The sequence below is a fragment of the Artemia franciscana genome, unplaced genomic scaffold (assembly GCF_032884065.1).
Source record: "Artemia franciscana unplaced genomic scaffold, ASM3288406v1 PGA_scaffold_33, whole genome shotgun sequence".
NCBI classification, from domain to species: Eukaryota; Metazoa; Arthropoda; class Branchiopoda; order Anostraca; family Artemiidae; genus Artemia; species Artemia franciscana.
In genome coordinates this window covers 1,093,245-1,110,562 of record NW_027062668.1, presented here as the reverse complement: position 1 = coordinate 1,110,562, position 17,318 = coordinate 1,093,245, and the positions used below count along the sequence as shown (strand labels likewise).

The 17,318-nt window shown below is 34.9% G+C and overlaps 1 protein-coding gene and 1 long non-coding RNA gene across 3 annotated transcripts in view; one reads left to right on the top strand and one right to left on the bottom strand.

Moving 5' to 3' along the window:
* LOC136041709 (uncharacterized) overlaps positions 1–17,318 on the bottom strand; it is an 80,756-nt gene that overhangs the window by 16,564 nt on the left and 46,874 nt on the right. The window contains exons 3-5 of one of the 2 annotated variants that reach the window (XM_065726449.1): positions 15,823–15,909; positions 13,958–14,134; positions 1,483–1,602 (exon numbers count right to left, since the gene is read on the bottom strand). In XM_065726449.1, coding sequence (XP_065582521.1) covers positions 1,483–1,602; positions 13,958–14,134; positions 15,823–15,909 — 384 coding nt within the window. The remainder of the gene's footprint in view (positions 1–1,482; positions 1,603–13,957; positions 14,135–15,822; positions 15,910–17,318) is intronic. The other variant, XM_065726451.1, reaches the window with a different exon arrangement.
* Positions 5,153–17,318, top strand: part of LOC136041711 (uncharacterized) — a 46,332-nt gene continuing 34,166 nt past the window's right edge. Inside the window, exon 1 of the long non-coding RNA XR_010621093.1 lies at positions 5,153–5,240. This is a non-coding gene — a long non-coding RNA (uncharacterized LOC136041711). The remainder of the gene's footprint in view (positions 5,241–17,318) is intronic.

Genomic DNA, 17,318 nt, shown 5'->3' with positions numbered 1-17,318 from the left:
TAGTATGCAGTCTCCAAGTATGGTGAATGTTTGGGCCCTTTTGCGTTCCCCGTATAAGATGGAGTTCCATCTATTCCACATTTACGACAAAAGTTCTGGCTGTTAAACAGAATAATTTCGAAAGAATTATGTACAGAATAATTTCTGCTGTTGAACCTTTAGCTGGTAGTATACCCTCACCTTGCTCAAACGGTCACATTGTCCCCATGTATGGAACAATTTCTGGCTCATAAGCTTTCAGATGGTAGTTTGGTCTCTCTATGTCCGAGCAGACCCTTTGTTCCCCTTGTATGGAATAATTCTGGCTGTTCAGCTTTTAAAGTGTTGTGTGGTTTCTTTATGTCCTAACGGGTACTCTTAGGCACAAGTGAGCGCCCCCTCAAAAAATTTAGAATACTAAATTTAAGAATATGGAGAAGAATATAAGAAGAATAACTTTAAGAATACTTTTTCAGCCTAATATAAATTCTTTCTCAGAATTGACCCCGTTGTAGACCAAGGGATCTACAACCTCTATGAGGATATTGTATCGTTGATAAAGACATACGATAAAGCAAACGAGAGGGATTTATAAGTGCGGGGTCGGACCCACTTAATAGCTCCCTCAACTATGATCTAGACGCGCTTATAGCTGATCTTGGCTTCGACAAAGACTATGTATGAGTATAAAACCAGCTACCATCCAGCAAGGTCAGGAAAGTACCCACCCTTCACAATAATATTGATAAGGGGAAGCACGATAAATTGGAAGCGGTTAGAATGCTACTACACCACTATCCTGTATACAGGCCTTATTGAAATATTTCATCATTACTTCTGAAAAAATATGGTGCAGGTTTCTATTCTTCAAATGCATAAATCATACTGAGGTAAGTTAAGGGTAAGATCTATCAAGTTACATGAGATTATGTCATCTTCAATAAATTTAAAAAGTCACGCAACAATCCGGGGAACATAATGAATACCAATATATTGACTAGTGGTCCCTGGGAGTTTTATCGTACGCCCTTAGGTTTTTTAAGCAATTAACATAACAATCAAAGAAAAAACATTTTCTATTCCGTACAAACAACTCCTATTATGCAACAAACACCTGCATCTTGAAGAATTTTAAAAATGAGCCGGGATTGGGAATCAAAGGGATATGGCTCTGCTGGAATAGATTCGGCCTCCGTTTCTGATCCATTAGCTTTCAAATGAGCTCTTCAATAGCTCTTTAAAATGTACCAGTACCCAAGTTGTGCCAGAAAATAAAAGGTAGAGGTATCAGTGCATAGGCTGGAATGATTTTCCTGGGTTTACAAAATTTCGTCTGAGAGTCTCCGTCTAGGGGTTCTGAACAATAGGATTCTACTCGTGCTCTTCTCTTGAAAGTTCAGAAAGTTTATCCTAGATCTACCCCACCTTACCAAAAATCCTGTATATGTTCAAACCAAGGAAGACTAAAATTAACTTTTATTTTGTTATCAGATATGTCCTTACCTTTCCACATTTCGTCAAGTTTTGATTTTAATCGCCTCCGTTCACTTAAAAAATCAGCTTTTAACTCCTGCTTAAGACTCTTCAGCTTAAAACTCTCAAGAAGAGTTTTAGTTTCAACATCTGGAATCAAAATTAGAAATTAAATATATTTTATATAAAAGATTCGTAGGGGGTACAAGTATTTAGAGATTCATTTATTTTATGCTTGCGTGAATTAAAAATGTGTATGCATCCTTTAGGCAAGTGCTATTTATGATTAAAATAATATATTTTTTCACTTTTAACAAGTTTCTTTTTAAGAAACTTAAAAAACTTTTTCAGTTTGAAAAACTCGTTTCTCATTAAATTTATTGATCGTTTTCAAGTAATTCCTAGGATTTTACCTCTTATCTCCCCATGCGATAAATCCATTTGATTTGGTGAAAAGTCCTCCCCATGAAAATTCCTCTATTGAAAATTTCGCCTGCTAAAAATCTCGCTCCCCTACAATAAATCCATCCTAGCTGAAAATTTTCTGGCGGACAATTTTGTGAAGAAAATTTATTTGAAAAAAACAGACGAGTTTCTCATATATTTTCTAATCTCTTTTCAATTAGTGCCAGAAAAACCCCCATTAGCAAATTTTTCAAGGAAATTCCATCCTCATAATGGAACGTTTCTCCCACAGATAATTATCCCATGAAGAGTTTCTCCCACGAATAATTCCCCCATGAAGAATTTTCCCTTTGGAAAATTTAACTATGAAGCATTTCTCCCAAAGAAGACTTCCCCATGGAGAATTTCTCCTGCGGGAAATCCCTCCCTCTTACGTAGAAATTTCTCAAACAATTTTAACCTCTCTGAAAATTTCCCACAGACAATATCCCCGGAACATATTTAGACATAAAACTAAATTAGCAATGAGTAAGTAAGATAAATTTCGTATAAAAGTTCTGGCAAATTCTCCCGTGTAAGTTTATTTACGGAAACTTCCCTGTCAATAAAAAGTTTCCCCCATGGAAAACCAGGCCGCAAAAACTCTCCCTCCCAAAAAACTGTCTCTTAACTTCCAGTAAAAAAAAAAAAAATACTAAATGAAAAGAATAGGAAAAATCAATAACCTTTATCCTTTCCCACAGGTACTCTGGGGTTTCACGACAATTTAACCAGAAAATATCTACATTGAAAAGTTAACCGACAAAAAGGAAGTAAGAAAATTTTTGTATAAAAGCTTTGACAAATTCTACCATGTAAAATTATTTTTTGTAAGTTCATCCCCAAAAACTTTTCTGCCTATGAAAAATCCTGCTCCAGAAAATTCCTCATCCCTGAAAAAAATCTCTTTACTTATAAATAAAACATGCTATACGTAGAGACAAGGCAAAATCCATAACTTACAGCCCTTCTCCAAGGTTTTGGGGGTTGTGTCATCTCCAGAAGCATAGTTATTTCATCTTTCAGCTATGGTCAACAAAATATATTTCTTACCACTTTGGTCGAATGATTTCAGTGAAAAAGGGTATGGTAGAGGGGCTAGTTAGCCTCCAATATTTTTGTTCACTTAAAAGGGGCACTAGAACTTTTAATGTTTGTTGAACGAGCCCTCTCCTGATATTCTTTAACCATTAGTTTCATTATATCACCCTAGGGACACGTATTCGTGATTTTTTTCTTCTGACAAATAAAAATACAAAATTTCACGCTTTGCAGATGGGAGGATGAAACCTTTACAGAATACATGATATGTTGGATCTGATGATTTACTTTTCATTAAGATCCATCGGCTTTATGGAGGTGTCTCTTCCTTTATTCGGAAATCCTAAAATATTCTCAGGCTCGTAGCTTTTGATGGGTATATTAAACTTAGTGGATTTTAAATATTTGGAATCAGCCTAAAAAGTTGATTTTTGCGTCTTATATGTTGTTATCAAAATTTCATTTCATAGAGTTTAGGTTGGTTCCCCTCCCTAATACCTTGCTCTATGCGCTAAAAATGGAGTTTTTGTCCCAATCCCTTAAGAACAACTAATGAAACACAAGAGACATTTAATTAGAATACAAAGCCTTTTTTAAATACTATAAAAATATAAATGAGAAGTATCCCAGTCATATACGCAAATTAATAAATTAAAAAATAACAAACTCATTTTTTTATTTAATCACTTAAGGGTAAAAACAATTGTTAGGTAAGAAAACCATTGACATACTGCTGATTTTGAATAGCCAAAAGTAGCCAGTAGGTTATGTTTCCTTTTTCCGAGCCCCAGTAATTTCAAATCTGGATTTCTATGATATTCATTTATGTAATCCAAGTTTGTTTTTAATGTCTTTCAGTAATATTATTTCAGAACATTATTAGAACAAATTAAAAGTCTTAAAACATATTTAACAAAATACACTTCAATAATATTTTTTATTGAACTTTGACGAAACCAAGAGTTGGCCTGAACAAAAAAGTGAACAGGAATATCGAAAGTGATATATCGATTATTGAACATCGAAAGCAAAAATATTGATGTAATGTTTAATTAAATTATTGCTAAACACTAAACCCAACTCAACCTATGCACAGTGCGTTGAACTTAAAAAATAAAATTCTTGACTATGGATAATATAAGAACCTTATAGCAATCGGAAAACTGCATTCGAAGTCTATTCAACATATGAAGAACCGAGTATATCGGAACTGTATTTGTCTAGTATTTATGCAAAGTAACACTAGAGACAAAAACTAACGAACAAGAGAGTAGTGAGAAATTATGGTATGTAAATTAATATTTGTCAGAGATAGTCACTAGGGATAAATCACTAGGGGTGGCAACGTACCTTGGTAGTTTTTTGGGATTCGGGGAATTTAATTCGTTTTTTAAGTCAAAGATGTGTTTTATAAGTCAAAATGTTGAATTCATGGCATTTTCTTTTATTAAATCAGCTTAAATCTTGATCACAAAAGAGAATAATCATGTTAATTTATCTCCACATTCCTTGTAGCGTAACTATTCGATGGGAATTGAATAAATGACATTAATAAAAATTCATAAGAGATAAACACATACAGTCACTCTAAGATTTACTTTAATCTTAATTAGTGTAAACACTAGCTCATCTTTCTAATACATGCCGCTAACATTGGATCGCCACAGAAAAGATGAATAAACATGGGTCGTCTTTCTTTGGTTAATTAATCAAAAAAGAAGTTTATCTTCTGTGCAGAGACATACATCCAGGCGACAAGAAAAACCAAAGAAGAATCTCACGGTTAAAATCACTGGGGATGAATCTGAACATTTTATTTCACTTTTACTCAAATAAATTGCTTCAAGAATGCACTTTTACTTCAAGAATCAAAATTAAAGTTATCTACAAAAAAAAAACCTAAAGAATACCAAAAGAATCCTAAATTTAAAAAGTGTATAAAAAGAAATAAAAATTGTCTTTTTAAAGGAAAATACAGAGTTGGAGTCAACTCTTCTTCGACATGGACTGTTTTGGTAAACTGATAATTCCAGTCAAAATTTTACTTTAAAAATGAATAAATTGACACAACTTGACTAAGATCAGAATTTTCGGAAACAACTATATTATCCAAAGCTACAGGATGTATAGAATGACTAGTAAATTGAGAAATAGACACTTCCCTGTTTTGAAACAAGATTCGTGGTTAGGCATATTAAGTTATGGTAGGGCCGCTGATAAGCAAATACTTGCTCTCTGCCTTTTTCCTATGAAATATGTTTGACCTCTGATCATTAATAGGCTTCAGATTGCTTTAAGTTGATGTAAGTGAACGTATTTATCTGTTATTAACTATCATAATCAACCTGTTGGGACACTATACCCTGAGCAGTTGTGTCCAGGAGTCAAGTCCACTGTACTGTTGTAGTTCAAAGTCAATTGACCTACACTGTTTGTTTCGAGAGTCAATTGAAAATAATCAATAATTTACATCTGGCTTTCTCACAAAGCTCTGTAGGCAAACATCTTTTTATAGTTGGATTTGGCTACCCATAGTTTAAGACGCTACACATAGTTATTAGCTACCCAAACCAAAGCGGCAATTGGGGTCACTAGCCTTCCTTACCAAAGTCGCTTAGTCATTGGTCACAGGTAAGAGGTCTAACTTGATTATTTCACCACATTAATGTTCAAAAACTGAATATCCCTTGTTTAGTTGTTGATAACTTTAATTGTGATATAATTCTTTCTGAATCAGCCGTATCACTTCGTGCTTCGAATTTTCGTAGTAGCCTATATTGTGGTTTCCGTAATATATAATCACCGGTCATTGGTTTCCTTCCCAAACCAGCGTCGTTGAAACTAGACGTAACGTGTACATCAATGAACCAAGATATGCCAAGCTTAAGTAGTTTTCAAAGATTGGCTTGGATAGGGTTCATTTCTTCCTATATCGAGAATAATTGATTCTATTTTGCAGACAATTCATATCCATTTCTGGCTTCGTATAAAATTTTCTTCTATTGACGAAATTGAGATACAGATTGCTCTTGATTTTTAAGACAACCTACGATGTTGACATCATTGATCAATCTTGTACTTGAATACTGCGGTTTTTCTAAGGAAATGAATGATATTTAAAAAATTATCTTTTAATTTACAAAAGCTTTGTAACCACATCAATTTCCTTTAAAATGAGCAATTAAACAGCTCTGTGATGTCCCAGTGCCAAGCTAACTGAGGAAAAAAAGAAAACAAAAGATGCCTTATATGGAGAATATCGTGGTTCTATTAACTTATATTGTTTTTCAAGCCAATAGATGTTCCTCGTTATTCAAGCAATGGGACGGTCAGTTTCCTATATACAGGTTTTGAACAAGGCAGTTCTAATAGTGTACTTCTTGTTATGATATGACAATATTTCCAGGAGCTATGGGTTTTTACATTTCTTAGTATTGGACGTGATCGTCTTTACTAGGCTGCTAGCTTCCACTGCAACCCGGATTGGACTAAGGTTTTCCGCAGTCTAAGATGTCCCAAAAAAAGTAGCAATTCCAATTCGAAAAGTCTCCATTGACACTCAAGTCTCTAATATGTCAAAAAACACAATTCTCTGAAACTTGCTCCCGTGTGAAACTTTGGTTTTCTATCAAACAGTTCGTGGTAACGAACTGTAGTAAGGAGCGATCCGGCTCAATGGTAACCAAAAGTCTAAAAAATTGAATTTTGATATCAATAGCTACCTCAAAAGAATCGCATTTTAATGCATAGTCGAAAACCATAATAACTATGTCTTTGGGGATGACTTACTCCCCCACAATCCCTGGGAAAGGGGCTGCAAGTTACAAACTTTCACCAGTGTTTACATAAAGTAATGGTTATTGGGAAGTGTACAGACGTTTTCAGGGGGATTTTATTTTGTTTGGGGGTGAAGCTGATGGGAGGGGCTATGTTGGAGGATCTTTCCTTGGAGGAATCTGTCATGGGGAAGAAAAATTCAATGAAAACGGTGCAGGATTTTCTAGCATTACTATAAGAAAACAATGAAAAATAAACATGAAAACGTTTTTTCAAATGAAAGGAAGGAGTAGCATTGAAACTTAAAACGAACAGAGATTATTACGCATATGAGGGGTTCTAAAAATACTTCAGCATAAAGAGCGAGGTATTTAGGAGGAGATAAATACCTCGCTCTTTATGCTAAAGTATTTTTAGTAGATTCAACTATTTATTCTACGGCCTTTCTGATTCAAGGGTCATTCTTAAAGAATTGGGACAAAACTTACGATTTAGTGTAAAGAGCGAGGTATTAACGAGGGTACAAACCTCCTCTTATACATAATAAAAATATAAGATTATGAAAGTTTGTTACGTAAGTTAATTCTTAAGTTACGTATATTTTTTACTAATAAAAACGTTCGTTAAAAATTAAAAGTTCTAGTTGCCTTTTTAAGTAACCGAAAAATTGGAGGGCAACTAGGCCTCCTTCTCCACCCCTTATTTCTCAAAATCGTCTGATCAAAACTAAGAGAAAGGCATTTAGCCAAAAAAAGAATTAATATACAAATTTCATTTTAATAATTTAGATGCAGAGAGCCAAAACCAAACATGCATTAATTCAAAAACGTTCAGAAATTAAACACAAAAACTAATTTTTTAGCTGAAAGTAAGGAGCGACATTAAAACTTAAAACGAACAGAAATTACTCCGTATATGAAATGGGTTGTCCCCTCCGCAATCCCTCGCTCTTTACGCTAAAGTTTGACTCTTTGCCACAATTCTACTTTTTGAAACAATTAAAAGCTTAGCGTAAAGAGCGAGGGATTGCGGAGGGGACAACCCATTTCATATACGGAGTAATTTCTGTTCGTTTTAAGTTTTAATGTCGTTCCTTACTTTCAGCTAAAAAAATTAGTTTTTTTTATTTAATCCTACAATAAAACAAACACGCTCTACCTTTTCATGTATGATGAATGGAAAATTGTGTACAAATTATATGCATGATGCACAATGTAAATGTTCAATTAAAACCTGGCCAATTCCATTTTTCAGCTCTTGGAATTTTCAACACTACCTATGTTCTATTAATCTGTTAAAGTGAAATTAATTGCTTCTATGAAACGATAGTTTGATTCTATACGATGGGAACCCAAAATCTAAATTTGGAATTCCTTTTCCAGAGACATTTAGCTATTTTGTCTGAAAGTAAGGAGCGACATTAAAACTTAAAACGAACAAAAATTACTCCGTATATGAAATGGGTTGTCCCCTCCGCAATCCCTCACTCTTTACGCTAAAGTTTGACTCTTTGCCACAATTATACTTTTTAAAACAATTAAAAGCTTAGCGTAAAGAGCGAGGGATTGTGGAGGGGACAAGCCATTTCATATACGGAGTAATTTCTGTTCGTTTTAAGTTTTAATGTCGTTCCTTACTTTCAGCTAAAAAAATTAGTTTTTTTTTATTTAATCCTACAATAGCGTAAAGAGCGAGAGATTGCGGAGGGGACAACCCATTTCATATACGGAGTATTTTCTGTTCGTTTTAAGTTTTAGTGTCGCTCCTTACTTTCAGCAAAAAAAATTAGTTTTTTTTTATTTAATTTGGAAAGAGAATTATCAGCCTTGGTCAGTTGTTTTATAAGATAATCAGCTCAAAATAGTTTTTCACAAGTAAGGTACCTCGTCACCATGCAGGTATTTTTATTCATATTCACTTCAATTTTCTGCTTTGCTCAGTTCAATTTGAAAATACCTTGGTCCTTCAAACACCATATCCCTGAATAATCCCAAGGCATCTATATTCCCCTAACTTAGTGAAAACCCCAATTTCAAAAAAAAAAAATTCACACTCTAAATCCAACCTTAGGGTCCCTATTTGAATCCAAACTTGATGAATTTCTATGTTTAATTAAGGTCTCATTGTGTTCTTAAAATCCATAATAACGGCAGTTTTCCCTGAAACGGAAAGCTTTGTGTGGTATAGACAATATTGTGAACTAAATTTTATGCATGGAACCTATTTGCTCATCTTGCGCTTAAAGGAAAATCATCTGCCCATGCAGAAATTTTTTAATAATTTACAATCCCGTCGTCTTTTTGCATTGATAATTTCGCTCTTATTCCTAAGAAAAATAAATCTGAAATTCAGTTTTCGACCTTACGTCCAAGAGCAATCTCTTTTGGTACTTTTTGGTGGTGAACTAAAGGACAAAATATAGCGTTCGACAGTACACGTTTGGTTTTCAATGTAAAATCTGGAGTACTGATGTATTTGGTGTTGTAGCTCATGTCCTAATGACAGCTGAACTGACCCAAGATAGTTTGTTCTAGTAGCACACAGTATTAAGCGTACATTTAACCTATTAATACACGGGACCATGCTCCTTCATATGGCAAAATGTTGCGTTCATCACTCTTTTATTTCGTACCTTGACAAAATTGTATAAATGGCATAAAGTACACTGTAAAATTATAAATTTACTAAAGTTACTTTTTTTTTACTTAATCTTATCTAACACGTGCTCCACAAAATGGACAATTCTTCTTAGTAGCTGACCGATTGATCTGAATAGTTCTGCTTATGTTTATAACAGTATACGTTGAAGTGTGTACTTTCCTTGCACCTTCTCCTGCCTAATTGTTATTGTTAACCACAATGCACATCCTCTTGTACTCAGGGAGTAAAAAATGGAACATATATTTGTTAGGCGGATCATTCCTTTAATCTTAGTATTTCCACACAGCATATCAATCAAGTTTCAGCACAAGAGAACGTATTCCAAACTGGGATTAGATTTGACTCTTAAAAAATACAAGATTTTCTAGATAATTTGGGCAATCCGGGTTCAATTTTGTCTGTCTAGCTAGGAAGTTCTTAAGTATCGCCAGAGTAGAAAGGGTGGTTGTACTTTGGGGGAAACTCAACATCAAGTCACAGTCAGTGAGTAGTACCTTGCTATACGAAATGGTTTGAAAGGTGTTACACTTCACTGAATTAAAAGTTTATACGTTGTGGGCGTTACGATTCACTATCCATAGTAAATACAGTATGTCTATGCTCCAAACAAAGATCCGTATCAACGAGGCATTCGTCAGATCCATTCTCGTCAGCGTCCAAGTTTTGGACGCTGAAAGCATCGGAGGTACATGATCTGAAAGTCTTTGATCATTCTTGCCTTTGAAGGGCTCCTTGGCGTCAGACTATCTGACAGAATGAGCAAAGCCTATCCCTGACGATCATGCTCCCAGCGCCTAGACATCAATTATCAAGGAACACCGTCTGTTCTGGCGTGGTACATCAAACGCAAATCACCTGAGACGCGGACTAAAAAAGTCCATCAGCAATAGCCTCTCCATGACTGGATGAAATGCCAGGGGGGGGGGGCAACTCAACACTTGGCTCGTTTGCGTCAAAGCTGACCTTGAAACTAAAGGTGATTTCGCTACTTTAGCCAACGATGGGATAGAAACTGACTCGAAATTACTCAGGAATAGACCATAGACCGTCAAAAATAAAGCTCAATTGTTGAAGAACTATTGGATGACAGGGAGGGCTCATAGCCATTATCCTGATCCAAGTTTTTGCTGCCAGCCTCTCCCCGGCTGGATGAAACGCCAAGGGGACAAAGCAAAACGTGGCTTGCCTGCGTCTAAGCACGCACCTTGAACGCAAAAGGGACGGCAAAAGTTACGTTGAACGCAAAAGGGATTTCGCCACTTTTGCCGACGATAGGACAAAAAGTGGCTCTTTACTTTACTCATTACTTAGGAATCTGCCCTAGACGGCAAAAGATGGAGCGCAATCGTTGATATGCTATTGAATTCAAGGAAAGGATTGCAGGCGTTGTCCTGACCCAAGTATAAGTAGTAAGTAAGTCTATCCATCATTGCAAGACGGTTATAGAGAAAATCCTATTGTTAAACCTGTTGCATAACAACTAAATGAACTACCAGACATCTACACTTTCCTGGCCATAGTGAATGCGATGCATCATGCATCATTGCACATACTTCAATATAGATTTGAACCTGAGGCTCCCAAGGATAAAGGGATGACGGCATTAACGAAATAAACTAACCTGGCAATGATTATAAATGAGTCTTAGAAATACAGTCAAAGCAATAGAATCTGTGCTACTGAATATTATGAGTCACTTTAATATGATAATTTAGCGGAAGCTTATTACCCTCTACACCCTCAACAACCTGAGCCCCAGCACCCTCGCGGGGACCCCTGAATATTTTTCATTCCCTCACCATTTTGTTAGTCAAATCTACGGATTCCTTTTCAATTTTGACTTTTAGTAGAAAATAAAGAGCAGTATCAAACCTAAAAACATCATAAACACGGTTTCCGGGTGGATAACCAAGTTAGCTCCTAAGGCAAAAAATTTTTTAAGTTTTGGCTCTGAAATTTTTTAAGCTTATAAATTTCTTCAACTTTTTTATACTTAGAAATATCGTCAGCTTTTTTTTTAGCTTAGAATGTTTGCTTTATTTTTCATTTCTTTAAATGAGATAGCGTACAACCATAACAAAAATATTCGGTTTTGATATTTTTGGAGTATGAAATGAAAACGTTTTTGTCAATATTCCTTTCTTTTTCGTTGGTTTAACTTCAAGAAGAATGTCTAACGGTGATTTTCTAAGGCACTATTGGATATCAATTAATTCTGAAGCTCGAATCTGGATGCCCAATATGTTCTACGCATCACTCTGCGCATAGCTGTGTCCACACTTCATTGCACATATAGGATATGCTCCAGACGCTTTTACACGTCACAAACCATAGTGAACTAGACCTACGATGCCTGAGCAACGTGAAGTGTTGCGGCAACCTTTGTCCGCCTTCGCCGAATAAAGTGTTGCGAGAGCAACACTTTGGTTTTGTTTCTTTGCTACCGGTTAAACGCTGAAGTTGTCAGCCTATTGAAGCTTTTAAAATGTTATGTTCAAAGAAAAACGTAATCAGTAATAACATGGTCAAAGGCTATTCCTCAGCAATGACTTTGCAGCCAGTTGAACTTTATCCTTATCAATCGTAGACATCGTGACGGATCAAGACTTGGAACAATATCTTATATAGTCTAGTTGGTATTATAAACTATCCGTAACTTATCAGGATCAAAACACCATAGATGACACTCTATTAATTATTACAAAACTCCCTCGTTGTATTACGTTATCATTTGCGCCCGTTGCGTAAACACTTAATTCTAGGTTACAGTAAGTATGGGTAGGCTACACCAACTAGCAAAAGTTACAAATCCCTCTTCAATAAAGATGATTGTAGCCTAACAGACGATTATTACTTATAAGTCCCCTACATTTTTACCACTGGAACCAACTCGGTCTTATCATCAAATATACAGGAAACAAATAATAGGTACACCAAATAGCAAAATTTGCGAACTCCCACTGCTGAAGATGATTATGAGCTAACAGCTGACCTTTCCTCACAAGGCCCCTACATGTCTCACAATTGCTATCGGCCTATTTTTGGTTTCAGTGTGTGCCCTACTACCGAAGTTGTCAACCCCTTGAAACTTTCAAACTAGTATATCTCACGAAGAAATTTTTGTATCAAAAAATGGATGACTTATACTTTGATCAGCTCATCAAGAGATATCGATTGCCGTCGAGAAAAAATTCCATCTGTCTTAGCTCAAAAGTTGATTTTTTTTGCCATAGGCCAAGTTTCTAATGTCACCATTTAGAAAGGAGCAAAGGATAAGCTCCAATTTCTTTAGCAATGAGAGAGCTTTTAAAGTTTAAGAGATATATCTGATAACGTTTCTCTACCTCAATCCCAAGTCCGAAAAAAACAAATGATAAACCCAGCAAAAATTACGGCAGCACTTTCGGACCCGTGGGAAAATGCCGCTTTTTTGTTTCTGTAAAAAAAATTTTATTTATCACTCAAAGAAGATATATTGGCTGTGGGGCCGGGTAACTGCCGCATATATTTAACACTTGTAGATTTTAGTCCATCTTCAATTTGAAAGTGGTGCCTGCCTGCTTGCCTGCTAGAACGGAGCTTTCCACTCGAAAGCAGAAACATGGTTTGATGAAACGAAAGCTTGGCTGCACAACTTCAGATACTCCTTTCTGACATAGGCTACATAACTTCACATCACTTCGCACGCCATAGGCTCTGGCTCGTGGACAAGCAAAAACCATCCTTTTTGGCCCCAGGCAAGACTTCTGCGGAGCTTTCCAAAATGTAATGTCATATTCATCAATCCGGCCTGAGGTCCACACTTTCCGTAAAGACCGCACTGGTTAGACCCTTACTAGTTTCCAGGAATAAGCCGACATCGGCGGCATAGAAGGAAAAAAAAACGGGACAAAACCAAAGTGTAGCTCTCGCAACACAATTAGTCAGGTTAGCGCATCATTGCACACAGTTTAGTGACAGCTTTTTATTTGCTGAACTAAATCCCAGGGATATATTATTAAGTGCCCACATCCACTCCTTCTCCCTCTAGAGGGCATTGCCGATTGATGACCCTTAAAAATATGTCTATTATAAAAATGAAACTATACAAAATAGATCTTATGCTTAAATTAAGCTTAAATACTTCGTCCAACCCCAATTTATTCAGTTTCAAACATCTTCAAATGAATTCCTGCGTTATTACATAAATCAGTTGGCATCAGTTAAAATTCCACTCACATAAAAGAATTATATTTCAAAACTAAAACTAGAGAAAAAGAAACTGAAAACTGAAAATCAAGATATAATGTTTTGTTTCTTTCAAAATTCCAATAAATGGAGACCTGTTTAGTAGGAAAAATTTATAAAATAGAAGAGATTTAATATAGCAGCTTGGTAATACCTTCCCAGGGTCTGTTTATGTTTGCCTAGACTCATAATCCTACTGAGAGTTTTATTTATTTATTATTTTGCTAGCCTAACCACTTTTCAAAGATAATGAAAAGCAGCTTGTCTAGAATTTTACCTATAATGTTACTCCTGTAATTTATAAAATTGAACCTGAACATTTCTAGGCCTAGCTTACAAATAAGACTTAGATTACCTTTCTCCCTTAAAAGCAAGGCTTGTTCCCATCTGTTGAGTATATCCTCATACATTGATTCATACTTGGCAGATCTTTTGATATTAAGAATAATATGATTTAGCTCTTGTTGTAAGCTTCCTGTTGTAATCCTGTTGTAAGCTTCCTTTATACAAGGGCCATATATTTCTTTTGAATCTGTCATGAAAAAAATATATATATATATATATATATATATATATATATATATATATATATATATATATATATATATATATATATATATATATATGTCTGAAGTACTTAATTGTTTATTTATCTAAATTATTATCTATATAAAAATAAGTTGTTTGTTTGTGTGTGTGTGTGTTGACTGACGTCATGTTTGTGTGTCGACTGACGTCATGTTTGTCGACTGACGTTATTATAAGGATTGAGCATTATTCCGTCATGAAGTTGTTTGTCGACTGACGTCATATTTGTCGACTGACGAAATTACAGACCGGAACACCAGGACACAAATGACGATCGGGACACCGGGACACAGGGTATATAAATGACGACCGGTACACTCAAGAGAAATTACAGACTGGGACACCGGAACACAAATAACAACCGGGACGCATCTATCTATCTATGTATATAAAAATAAGTTTTTTGTTTATGTGTGTGTTGACTGACGTCAAGTTTGTGTGTCAACTGACGTCATGTTTGTCGACTGACGTCATTATAAGGATTGAGCATTATTCCATCATGAAGTTGTTTGTCGACTGACGTCATATTTGTCAACTGAAGAAGAAATTACAGACTGGGACACCGGGACACAAATAACGACCGGGACACAGGGAATATAAATGACGACCGGGACACAGGACACAACTACGAAGGGGACGCCGGGGGCACAGGGGGGTTAAATAAATGACGACCGGGACACAGGGAATGTTCGATTAGCAATCACCATCAACAACGCTCAAGGGCAATCATTAGAATAATGAGGTATAGATCTGAATACGGATTGTTTTTCCCATGGACAATTATATGTTGCATGTTCAAGATTCGGTAAACCAGACAATCTATTTATATTCACAGACAATGGGACAGCGAAGAATGTTGTATATTCGCAAGTTTTACGTAGTTAAAATCATATATACATCTATCTATATTCACAGGTGGGACGAAGGGACACAACTACAATGGCGCGTAACTAATATGGCCTGAAAATAGCTAAAAAAAGAAAAAAACCTATAAAGTAAATAACTTTAAAAAAAGGAAAAAAATAAAAAAGGTAAAAAACTAAAAAGAAAAAAAAGCTAAAAAAACTAAAAGCTGCAAGGCTAAAAAAAAGAAAAACTAAAAAAGAAAAACTAAAATATATATATATATATATATATATATATATATATATATATATATATAATATATATATATATATATATATATATATATATATATATATATATATATATGACGTCATATGCAAACCCACAAACAAACATGCATACATACAACTTGTTTATTGCGTTTGGAACAAATGGAATTTGCTTGTTTTGTTTTCACTTCACTACTTGTTTTCCGTTTTGGCTTATATATAGAAAACAAAGTGACAAAATGATTTGTAAACAAGAGAAAAAGACACCGTGATTAGCTTCATTTTTGTACTTTTAAGAAAACAAATTGAACGACTATACCAAGGCATTTAGCTGAAAAACAAAACAAAAACAGAACGAAGGCAAAAAGAGTAATATCTAAAGAGGCAAAAATGAAAAATTGCGTCAAAAAATTCAAGCGAAAAAAAATACGCAAAAAAAAGATAAACTTTGCAATAATACTAAAATAAATTTATAAATCTGAAAAATGAAGATACAGATCAGCAATAAGAAACTTACCCTGAGGTGAACGATACGGTTCTGGTCTTACCGAGATATCGGCCTGTTCTGAAGGAGGTCTGTGCCAGCTGTCGTCTGACGGGACTTCTAGAACAAATAGGGGCTAATTACTCATTTTTTTCTGTGGAGGGTAGGGAGGGGACTAAAAAGAGCCTTTAACTAAAACCATTTTTACAGGAAGGGAGTAGGACTTCAACCTTGAATATGCTACCTACGGAAGTCCCCTTCGCTTGATCCAAAAATAAATTAAACAAAATAATAATCACCTTTTTCAAATGAAAATGAAAAAATGAAAGAAAAACAGGGATAACACAAATCAAATCTTAAAAAGAGGATCATCAATCAAAGGATCAAAGTTTATCAGTACGTGAGAAGACGTAAAACCACTAGACTTAAATTGCGCTTAATAAAGAGCTTTTATATAACTTGCCACCATAAGAAAAGTGAAAACTTCTTTTGAGATCTATAAGTCAATCCTCGATCAGCAACAAACAAACATTGGCAAGGAATTTAATAATTAACTAATAATGAAATTTAATAACACATTTAATAATAAATAATAGTATAAAATTAAATCGAATTTAATAATAGGAATGTAATAATAAAAGAAATTTAATAATGAAATCAACTCGACATAAATGACTAGCAATATTTATGATTTTAATGACCGCTGAATTTTGTTATTTTAATTTCATCCTTATTCCATTTCAATCCCATGAAGCAGCAAAAAAAGCTTAAAAATGCAGAAACGTTGTTGTCACTTGCCTTCATTATCAGTGCTGGCTTTTTAGGGGCTGGTGTAGAGACATAACGTTTTCTTTCAGCACCCGCGCAAACGGTAAGCCAGTGTTTTCAGATAAAACATTTAAAGATTTTACCACATGAACACACTACAAAGAAAATTCGTTTGGGTAAGCCATCAAGTAGTATTGAGTGAAACTGTATTGAGATAATCCTTCAACCTATACTAAGCCAGCGTAAAAACTCTAAAAATGACCGTTAAGCTGTAAAAAAAATTCTAATTTAGAAGCTCGCCTAAGATACAACCGTATTAATACAGCTTACAGAAAAGGAAAAAAAGTAGGAGGTGGAAATTGAAAAGCTGAAACTTAAAAAAAGACGACTCAAGACAAACGGAAAATATCAAGGAATTTAATATACTCAACTTAAATTACTAGCAGTATTTATGATTTTAAGAGCCGTTATTTTTTTTTCATCCTTATTTTATTTGAATTCTATGAGGAAGCAAAGAAGGCTTAAAAATATTGAAATTCCGTTAATAACTTTCCTTCGTTATGACTACTGGTAGGTTGGATAGATGCAGCGCATTCCTAGAGCGCACACGTGTGAACGGTAAGCTAGCGTTATCGAAGAAAAGATTTTGACAAGATTACCTACTAGACCAATAAGAGTTGCGTCAATATTAGCTTACAATAGGATTATTTCGCAACAGAATAGTTAACTAAGTTTCAATTTTCATAATTTTTCCTCAGTTG